Raw genomic sequence first — 11,376 nt, forward strand, 5'->3', positions numbered from 1 at the left:
TAAGGGAAAAGGAGGAGGGAAAAAGAAGCAATGGAAAGGTCACGGGTCTAAAGGCAAGAAGATTAAGAAGCCAAAGCCCAAGAAGAATGTAGCTAAGATGAAGTGCTACAACTGTGGGCAAAAGGGACACCTGGCCAGAAACTGTTCTGAGCCTAAGAAGGTAGTTCCTCAATTGATTTCTGTCAATGTTTGTTCTTATGCATTAGTTGCTAACTCCATTCCTGATTGGATTTTGGATACAGGAGCGAACAAACACATAGTTCGTGATAGACAGGGCTTTGTGGCTTTTCACCGAATCCCAACTGGAACTTAGTATGTCTATCTGGGAAATAATGGACAAGTGGAGATTTTGGGATGCGGTTCCTATCAACTTAGATTGTTAGGGGGTCGCAGTTTAATCCTACATGATGTTCTGTATTGTCCAACTTTTCGGTGTAACCTTTGCTCTGTGCTAGCTTTATTGCCTTTAGGTTATTCTTTTCATTTTGAGAACAATGTTGTTGACATGTTTTTTGATAATAAATTGATCTTTAATGGACAACTTGTCAATGGTTTCTTTAAGTTAAATTTGGATTATTATAATGCCGCTTCTTCTTCTTCTTCTTCTGCACTTGTTACTTTCCCTAAAATAGATGGTATGTTATGGCATGCTAGACTTGGCCATATTGGTCAAGAAAGAATGGCTAGATTAGCCAAAGCGGGCCTATTGGGCTCGCTTGAAAAAGTCAATCTCCCTATGTGTGAGAATTGTCTAATGGGAAAGGCATCAAGAAAGCCTTTTGGTAAGGCTCTTAGGGCCTCTCATCCATTGGAGTTAGTCCACTCAGACATCTGTGGGCCTATGAATGTTAAAGCCCGACATGGAGCATCGTACTTCATAACATTTATAGATGATTATTCACGATTCGGGTATGTGTACCTGCTTTCCCATCGACATGAAGCATTAGAATGCTTCAAACGCTTTGTTGCGGTAGTTGAAACTCAGCAAGAGAGAAATTTGAAAACTCTCCGAACTGATAAGGGACGTGAATATCTGTCCTATTCCTTTAAACTTCTATGTGAAACTAAAGGAATTAGTAGGCAACTTACAATTCCTGGGACACCGCAACAAAATGGTGTAGCGGAACGTCGAAACAGGACTTTGTTGGACATGACTAGGACAATGATGGCTCAAGCCAATCTCCCAATAAGTTTTTGGGGCGATGCACCGCTTACGGCAGCATACATACTTAATCGTGTGTCAAGTAAGTCTGTGCCTACTACTCCCTGTGAACTCTGGAGTAAAAGGAAACCAGAGTTAGATTATCTGCGCCCATGGGGCTCAGCAGGATATGTTCACTCTACCTCCCATAAGTATGGGAAGCTTGGCCCAAAGGCTAACAAAAAGGTGTTCATCAGATATCCTGAACACTCAAAAGGGTATGTGATGTATGGTGAACATCCTGATGGGGGTATGACAGAGACAGAATCCAGAGATGTAGAATTTTTAGAGAATGAATTCCCAAGCATTGGTGATATCCGTAAAGAATTAGAATTGTATGAGTTACAGTCTACGGAATCTTCTACTATCTCTGGCGAGGAGAGGGAATTAGAACGTCCTTCTCAAGCAATCACCATAGATAATGGGAGTGATGAAAACTCCTTACGGAAAAGTCAACGTGGAAACATTCCTCGTCGACATTTTGGAGTTGAAGGACATGCGTTGTTATGCTCTCTATTAGATGTAGATGAGGCAGCTTCATACAAAGAAGCACTTCAATCACCTGCTTGCAATGATTGGTTAGCTGCCATGAACGATGAGATGGAGTCAATGGCAAAGAACCAAGTTTGGGACTTGGTTGACCTTCCACCAGGGCGAAAGGCCATTGACAATCAGTGGGTCTTAAAAGTAAAAAGGAAGGCCGATGGCTCAATTGACAAGCATAAAGCCCGACTTGTAGTGAAAGGCTATACCCAAATGGAGGGTATAGACTACGAAGAGACTTTTTCTCCTGTGGTGAGATTTGTCTCTATTCGCTCGATCCTAGCACTAGTAGCTCATTTAGATTTGGAGCTACACCAAATGGATGTTAAGACAACTTTCTTAAATGGGAAGCTGGATGAGGAGATCTATATGGATCAACCTTTTGGTTTTGTGGCAGAAGGACAAGAAGGCAAAATGTGCCGTCTTAAAAAATCCATATATGGTCTCAAACAATCATCTAGACAATGGTATCTCAAGTTCCATGAAGCAATGTTGTTGGCAGGCATGTATATGATTGAAGATGACCATTGTGTATATGTCAAAAGGACAGGAGAAGGTTTTTTGATCCTGTCTCTATACGTAGTTGACATTTTACTTGCTGGGAATAATATGGGGATGATTAATGCCATGAAAGATTGGCTATCCTCAGTTTTTGAAATGAAGGATATGGGTGAGGCTAACTATGTGCTTGGCGTCAAGATCATGAGGGACAGATCCAAAAGAATTCTTGGTTTGTCTTAAGAAAATTATATTAAGAAAATTTTGGAGAAGTTCCGCATGCATCAATCAAAGCCCGTTGATACCCCTGTTGAAAAGGGTCGATATTTATCACTTGATCAATGCCCTAAGACAGACGAAGAAAGAAATAGGATGAGCAAGGTTCCCTATGCCAGTGCAGTTGGGAGTCTGATGTACACTATGTTGTGTACTCGTCCTGACATCTGTTTTGCAGTTGGCCTAGTGAGCCGATATCAAAGTAATCTAGGTCTTACCCACTGGGAAGCCGTGAAAAGAATATTTCGTTACCTTCGTGGAACCACAGATCTAATCCTCTGCTATGGTGGAGGAAACCTAAAACTAACTGGATTCAGTGACGCTGATTGGGCCAGTGATAGAGACGAAAGAAAATCCACTTCTGGATATGTGTTTATCCTTAGTGGAGGAGCAATATCTTGGTGTAGCAAAAAGCAGAGCTGCATCGCTCTATCAACAATGGAAGCTGAATACGTTGCATGTTCAGTTGCAGTCCAGGAGGCCGTCTGGTTAAGGCGTTTTTTACGACATCTCGAGGCTACCTCTCAGATTGAAAAGCCTGTTGAGATTTTCTTCGATAGCATGTCTGCCTTGGAGTATGCAAAGAAGCCCAAGTATCATGGGAAGATAAAGCTTATTTGTCACGCCCCGTCCCAGGAACGTGACTTATTGACAACACGTGTGTGCACCCACGTGCTGCCACCTAAAACACCAAGACTCAAATACCATTAACTCACCATTATACCAACACATATTTTAAACAAAAATTCGGCAGCATCTCCCCGTATATCGGAGAATGCCTCCTACATAAAACATAGCAATTTAAAACACACAATTCCCATAACATCAAAATAATCATCCGGGGCCTCAGGCCCTATCATCCCAATCATAAATCTTCATACGCACATACATACCAGGGCATTAAGCCTAACCATCAAAAATCATCATTCATCCCACACATTACATACTTGTATATATCCTAATATACCATTAAGCCAAAGACTAACCAACACCACACAAAATAAAACCACAAACCACCACAAGTCCAGGCCATCCGCGTCACGCTCCTCCCTGCTGATCCGTAGTCGAAGCACTAGCGCTAGTACCTATATCACCTGAGGAGGGGAAAAAGAAAACGGTGAGAAGGGGGCTCAGTAGGGATATCGGATAGGAGTATAAAAATAAGAAAACGGTCTGGAATATTATAGAGAAATAACGTAATGCAACAATATGCCATGTTGTCAAACAAATGCAATTCCGTACATCTAATGGAGCCATGTCGCTAGAGCCAAGTAGCCGGAACCACTAGCACATGCTCTCACAAATACTCCATACCATGCCACTAGAGCCAATTAACCAGAACCACTAGTGCATGTTCATACAGGTACCATCAACCGTGTCACTAGAGCCAAATAATCGGAACCACTAGTACACGTTGACGTACATACCACAATCCAATCCTCCATTTCTACCATGCAACCAATGCAATATCACACATTAATATTATGCAACTAAATTCATTTGCGGGCGATTTCATTCAAACATATGATAAAGAGCATTGACTACTCGATAGGTGATCGAGAGTCCAAGGGTAATGCCTCACACACAATCATTTAACAACAAGGGTATTTCACGCACAATAGTATACATGCAAAGGTTTGTTTCCCCTTGTACAATAAGGCGGAAACGAATGAAATTAATCATAATTCGGGTAGCCAAAGTGTTCGAAATTGAGGGTTAAGAAAATCCCTACCTCGTTTGAGTAAAAACCTCACCACAACTCTAGCAACCACTTCTCCAAGTTCAAGTAACCTAATTTATAACATTTACAATCATTTCCCTTCCAACAATATCAATTTCAACCCATACATTCACAATAAAGACACTTACCTTAGTAAATTCTTCAAACCCTTGCTCAATCCCTTCTCCTCCTACCTCCACACTTCAATCCAAGCTCAAATCTAGCATCAATATCCATAAATTGTGATTAAACAACAAACTTTTACCCCCCAAACCTCCAATTCCACGAAATCAACCCAAACCCATAAACCCTAGTTCAAAACCCATGAAAATCTTACCTCAATCTTGTGAAGATCTTGCAATCCAAGCTTTAGAAAATCCAAAAGCTTCAATTCAAGCTCCTTTCTCCTTGATTCACACCAAAATCCTTCTTCTCTCTCTAGTTCCCTCTCTCTCTCAGCGTTCTCTCTGTCAAATGTGTGAGAAAATGAACCCAAAAATTGTTAGAAGTGTTTTTAAACCCAATTTCCCGATAAGTGTCCGGACGGCTCTAAAGGGTGTCCGGACATTTTGTGAAGAAAATGAGTCAGAGTGTATACTGCTCAAAATTTGCTCAAAGTGTCCGGACACTTCATCATTTTTTTTTTAATTTGGGTTTTCACAATATTGATATTCGTTATCATAATATCCGACTTATGGTCAACCAGAAAGAAGTTACCCTTAAACACATTCCCACCAAAGAGATGGTAGCTGACTCATTAACAAAAGCAATACCTAGAGATTTGTTTTCATTTCATGTTAGGACAATGGGTCTACGTAGACTCTAGTTATGTAAAGGGTATTTATTGGATTCTCATTTTTTTTATGAAATAAAATGAAGTATTATTCATAATATGTTTATGTTTATTACACCATAAATTTAGGCACAATTTTAATTTCACAAGGCTACGATCTCCTTACTCACACGGGGAATAATTCTATCACCTGCGTGGTTGGTAGAAAGAGACAAAAAACCTAGTTGTCACTTAAGTAGTGACATGAGTGGTTTATTTTTGCATAAGTTGCTTAATTTATACGTCGCCTCAGTAAGTCTGAGATGAGACTATTTCTATAGTCGAATGTGTGATTAATCACCACATATAAGCCTTACGAAAGCCGGACAAAATGTATGAGTTGACATTTTAAGTTGGATGATTGTGTAGCACCTATGAAAAATCCGTATGATGTTTAAGCTAGTGACATCCCATCAAGTGGGAGCTTCATCATAGCATGTAATATGTTTTTATTTGTGCTAAGTCGACCACTTCAGGAGTGACATGAAAAACACCTTATCTGTCACTGTGCGAGCCTTGAAAATTATTTATACTCTTATGACTTAAGACTATATCATGTAGTTAGAGTTTGAAATGTTTTCTTAGTTGTGTCATACACGGCCATGAATATTGTTACAGTCGAATGAGGCACAACTAGAAAATATTAAAACAAAGACGAATTGATATATGAGTCATTAAGGAAGATTGTTTGATAACATGCCTTAATAGTACAAATCCATAGCCCGGGCGATCTCAAATTGTTTTAGCAACAAAGTGATCATGGATGAGTATTTGTACCTGTGTGGAAATCAAGCACTGTTAAGAGATTATTCTCAAAAGGTGTTGAGAGTGTTTGGTTTGGTGTGGTCAAACTGTCTAGAGCATAGACGAACTATATCTATATGATATGTTACACTAGTTAGGTGGTAACTTAGTGTAACTGTTCAATGAGTGTTGAATCTTCTTCGTCTGGTCGCACGCCCTACTGCCTGTACAACGTTTGAGAAAGAGTCCTATGTGGACGAGTGGGAGATGTGGATAAACGTCCACATTATCAATTAATTTGTTTAATTAATAATTAAGGATAATATTTAGTTGGATATTAATCAAATTAAGTATTTGATTTTGAATGGTATTATCCTGAGAGATTTGATAGACTTCTAATCAAATTAGAAGACATCAATTCTTATCCCTTATGAGCCTATAAATAGAGGGTCAGTCCTTTGTATTTCACACACCAAATAATATACGTAAACGCTCTCTCTCTCAAACTCCGATCTTCCGCCTACGTGATCAAGGCTAGTTAGGGTGTAAATAGTGGGAGGACTCTGGTAGCGATCCCCGAGTCCATACGTATTCGTAGATCCGTGTTAGTCACCGATGTGCCAACGGTAAGCGACGTGGAACTAAGCAGCTCGATCCGTGAATCTGCTACAACAGGTATTCCGCTATGTAATGATACATGTGTATATTTTTTTTCCAACACAAACATATACAATAAAATAAATATAATAAAACAAATATAATGAAACGGATAACAAATAGATATAATGAAACAAATAGCATATGAAACAGATAACAAATAGATATAATGAAACAGATACCACATTCATGGATATGGTGGACCACTGCCATCCGGCCACCGATCACGGCGATCGATCAATCAAAAAGAAGCGCCAGAGCAACACGACCAATCCCCAGCCATTATTTGCCACTATCGGCTATTGATTCGACCTGATTTTGACCTTGAAGTCACGTCCAACTGTGAAGAAAAGTGTCTGATCCGACCACCGGAGATGCTACCTCTGCAAACCACTACCACATGAGTGTAACCCAGACCTAGGCGCACCATTCCCACCTATTGGCTAGCCAGAATAGTCGCAGGAGGGAGAAACTCAGATTTGGGTGTCATATAGGAAAAATGATGGTATTTTTGTCAATAAAATAAATGTTTATAAGTTTTTGTCCTCTATGGAATATTTTTTAAACTTGATGGATTTTATGAAACAAAATTTATTGGAGTTTCTTTACTGGAACAAAACTTTTAGTGAAATGACTTATCTCCAAATTTCCCTTATTATTATAATTAAATAAAGGAAACTGGAAAAAAAAAAGGCAATAGGAATCTACATTGTGTAAAAATCTTCCATTGAAATTAGTTTTTTACCTAATTAGCTTTTGGTATTTGTATCTTCTTATTTTTTCGGCTACGAGCCATTTTTAAACTGAGAGTATTGAGCTGCACCATCCGCGCAGCGAGCATGCTAGTGAACATATAAGATCACACATGAAATTTTTCCCCAAAATTTTCAGAATCGAAGCACGAGCTTTAAGTTCATCTTTCTTAGCATTAATTTCCTTTAACACCTGCTATAAAAGTTCAAATTTATGAAATAATCAAAGTTAAGAATTTTTTTAAAAAAAGCATTAATGAAGAGTAATAGTTGATATTTAGCCATGAAAACAGAAAACAAACTCACCGCGAAAACAGAAAATGGAATTCTATCTATCTGTAACGACAACTTATGAGTGAGAAACTGAGACACACCATGTGAGGACGAGGGTTATTTCAATGTCCACTACATTCAATCTCCATAAGGTGCTCATTAATGCATCTTTGTTTAGGCGCAAATGTGATTCAACGTCATTTCCATTGCCATCCATTTTGAATTGCCTACGACCAGCGACCGTAGGCAAGCGGAGAGGAGACTAAGGGAGAAGACTTAAGATAGGCAATTGAGGCCTGTGATATGTCTTAAAGTAGACATACAACAAAATTGTATATAAAAGAAGTCTAAAATTGAATCAATAATTTAAACTGTTTGACGACAGATTATAATTTAAACAAATATTTAAACAAATAATTTAATTAAAATGCATTAAAATAAAATGCATAAAATTAATAAAATAAATTGAATGAATAAAAATTGGATAAAACCATCCATTGGTGGTTAAACCATCCGGTGGAGGTGGCAGCAGTTTGATATTGGAAGCATAAAATAATTTAAAGATTGAGGCGGTAGAACCAGCCAAGCAATTGATAAGAATTGATAAAAGATATCAAATGATATCTGTATTGATTAATAAACAGATATCTGTATGATAAGATACAGAAATTAACTTACAGACGTTTTGGGATATCTATGATATCTGTCTGTAAGGATCTATTTAAAGCATATAACTTATGCAAACATATATGTATGCAAGCATATATGAAGCTTATTGAAAACTAACCTACTGCGGAGGAACTCCGAGAGACTATCAACTTGAGAGTTTAAGAGAGTTTTTTATCTCTGGTTTTGACCCCCTTTCTAAACTAAGATGTCTTCTCCTTATATAGATGGAGAGAGCATCACAATTGAATTGAAAAGTAAAAGCTTGTGGAATTTTCTTGGCCTACTTTAACTTTTGCGCCGAATTCCTGTAGCTTTCACTTTTGTCACTATTGCTTTTGCTTTGTCCTATAGCGCTGCCGAGTTCTTGTAGTTTTCACGACTGGAGTGTCTTTAATGATTTTGTCGTCCTTTGTTTTTGACAGGAACATGCAGACTCTACAGGTGCGTTGTGCCAGCATACTTTGAAACTGGTTTCTGAGACTTTTACCCAGTGGGATTTTTGGATTTTTGAGCAAAATCTCCAGCTTTAAACGGATTTGAGATTTTCTTTACCACCGACCGTTTGAGGTGGAATAGCCAAATCTTTGACCTAGATCTGAAGAGGCACCGCATGAGATTTTTGGATTTTTTAGTAAAGTCTCCAACTATCAACGGATTTGATATTTTCTTTACCACCGACCGTTTGCAGTGGAATAGCCAAACCATAAATGGGTTTGATCAGTTTTAATCATCGAATAAATCATCAGAGTTAAAAATTTTATAAAGAGTTTGGGGATGATTTAACCGATGATCTTCTGGTGTGGGTTCTTAAAAAGGGTTTTTTTTGGATTAAATCGGCTAATTCATTTTGACAGGTGGCCGATACCAGTTTTGAGCTGAAAAAGGATTTTAGCCCAATAAAATTTTGTGGCTTTCCATGCAACTGTGGTGTTTGTATTGATAAACTAGTTGTGGGAACAACTAGGGATGCAACTGATGGTTGCTGCTGGGACTTTGTTATTGGTGTGGACATTCCTCCATGTCCTCGGCCAAGGTCAGTGTGGCCACTCATTTGCCCTGTAAAAGAACTCAAAGTGTTGAGGCTATAACGATGTATAGCCTGTTGCTTTAATAGATTCATGTTAGAAATAACAGGTTTATTAATAAATGGAAAATGGATTAAGCGACCCATAACTATTGTATGGATGCCGTCATAATCAACTTTAAAAGGTTTAATCAAATCAAAAAATGGCGTTCCCAAAATAACATTTTTTGTTATGTTTTTGATGCCAAGAAAACTTGTGATAAAATTGATCCCAGAATTTTGAAGAGCAACATCAGATAATTTAAATTTGATCTTTAAATCGTCGCCATTGGCAGATTTCATTCCCTCAATAGTGGTTTCCCAGTATCTATGAGGAACTAAGTCTGTATGAACACAATTTAATTCTGCTCCGGAATCAACCAGAGCAATTGCATCAATAAAATAAGAATTTTTGATTTTGAGTTTAATTTTAATAAACCATTTTTGACTAATAAAAAGATGAGATAATGAGCCAAGAAATGGTTTTTTCTCTTCCTCATAGGAACTACCAACAATAATTCCTTTAGTCTCAATTTGGTTTGTTTTTTCAATTTCTTCCAACTCACTAGGAGTTTCGGATTTAATCAGACTTTTGTCTTTGTCGATCATTGTAATCAATTCATTGATTTGCCAACGATCCTTGATTTGTTTATTTTTAAGAATCTTTATTTCATTTTTGATTTCAAAAATCTCAAATTGTAACTCCGAAACACTATCACCACATTTTATGGGTTTTTTGTCATGTTTAGACAAGATGTCTTTCAAATTGTATATGGCTACTGGTGTTTTTATATCTTTGTTTGGCTTATCTAGATTTTGTTTTAATTTTTCTAAATAGGCTAATTTAATCTTAGGGTCCTCAATGTGGTTGACCACATCAAGAAAGAAACCCTGGTCTCAAGAAAGCATGTTGCATTCAGGAGAAGAGGAACTGATTTCATCAATTTGAATTTCGCTATCACTAAAATCAGAAGCTGTATCAGAATCAGTATCTAAAAGAATTGATTCTAATTTTGCTAAAATTGGTGCTTCTAATTCTAGCGCGTGAAGGCGTTTGTTAAGACGACAATAGTTTGCCGTGTGGCCTTGTTTATTACATTTGAAACAGACAATATTTGTTTTATCAAATTGAGATGGTTTCTTGTTTAGATCTTTTTTTCTAAAATTGGGTTTGTTATAGTAGTCAGGTTGCCTATTTCTAGAGAACCGAGGCCTATAATTAGGACAAATTTCTTTTTTAGTTTCTTTGGTTTTTGGACAGTTTTCCTTAAACCCAAATTGTTTACAAAAGGATCCTAATTCATTTTTGAATTTTTGTTGTTCAAATTTTAATTGTTTTTGTAACTTAATGTCAGAACATAATTGTAGTCCTACCTTTTGGATATGACTAACAATATCACCATATGTCAATTGATCATACGGTATTTGATCATTGTGGAGTGATTTAATTTTGTCTCTAACCTTATCTCCTAAAAGAATTGGAAGTCCTGCTAAGAACTTCTCTTTCCAGAAGGGTTGGTTATTGTCAGGACACATCATGACTCTGGTTAAGAAAGTGTCTTTGTATTGTCGAAAATCATGAAGTTTTTTGCATCTTAGGTTTGCTAAGAGTTCAGAAGTCCTATCTCTAATGCTAGAGGGATCTCCTAAGAAATGTTTTGAGATTGAGAAGATTAAGATTGCAACCGCATCCTGTATATCTTCTCCAAAGTCACTTTTGATAATAGTACCGTCAGAAGCGGTTTTGACAGCACTAAGGATTTCATTTTGTTGGGATGAAGTAAGATGGTAATCCCACCATCCCTTTAATTGACCAGTGAAACCAGCGACTAACAAATTAGCAATCGCTTGATCAGTGGTATCCATTTCGGTTTTGTAAGCATTGCTTACCATGGTCATTTGTTGTAACAGGTTTAGGATATTGTAATCGGACATGCCATCTATGTTCCATTCATAGATTGTATCGGCATTATATTTCATCTGATTAGTTTGTTTTCTTCGAAAAGAATATCAGGTGCAGTTGTTTTTGAGTAATAAAGTTTTTGTGGCGACTGCCACGTCATTTTATTTATCTCGAAATCTGAGTTGTTAATGTGACAATCAGTTTTTTCAAGATTGTGCAGTGCAAGTTTGGAAGATGGTTCCGGG

At 37.5% G+C, this 11,376-nt stretch overlaps 1 protein-coding gene and 1 long non-coding RNA gene across 2 annotated transcripts; one reads left to right on the top strand and one right to left on the bottom strand.

Moving 5' to 3' along the window:
• The first annotated feature begins 2,521 nt into the window (after nucleotides 1-2,521).
• LOC119992758 (secreted RxLR effector protein 161-like) lies at nucleotides 2,522-3,229 on the top strand. Its single transcript, XM_038839550.1, has one exon. It carries the CDS (start codon nucleotides 2,522-2,524, stop codon nucleotides 3,227-3,229), a length of 708 nt encoding a protein of 235 aa, XP_038695478.1.
• An 87-nt stretch (nucleotides 3,230-3,316) lies between these two features.
• On the bottom strand, nucleotides 3,317-4,697 carry LOC119993706. The gene is made up of 4 exons (XR_005466563.1): nucleotides 4,576-4,697; nucleotides 4,388-4,458; nucleotides 4,251-4,309; nucleotides 3,317-3,612 (listed from the first exon to the last, which is right to left on the bottom strand). It is a non-coding gene; the product is annotated as an uncharacterized LOC119993706 (long non-coding RNA).
• Between the last annotated feature and the right edge of the window lie 6,679 nt (nucleotides 4,698-11,376).

The sequence above is a fragment of the Tripterygium wilfordii genome, chromosome 23 (genome assembly GCF_013401445.1).
Source record: "Tripterygium wilfordii isolate XIE 37 chromosome 23, ASM1340144v1, whole genome shotgun sequence".
Classification (NCBI taxonomy): Eukaryota; Viridiplantae; Streptophyta; class Magnoliopsida; order Celastrales; family Celastraceae; genus Tripterygium; species Tripterygium wilfordii.

Coding starts and splice junctions, on each gene's coding strand:
- LOC119992758 (XM_038839550.1), top strand. CDS start 2,522: ATGCATCAATCAAAGCCCGTTGATACCCCTGTTGAAAAGGGTCGATAT.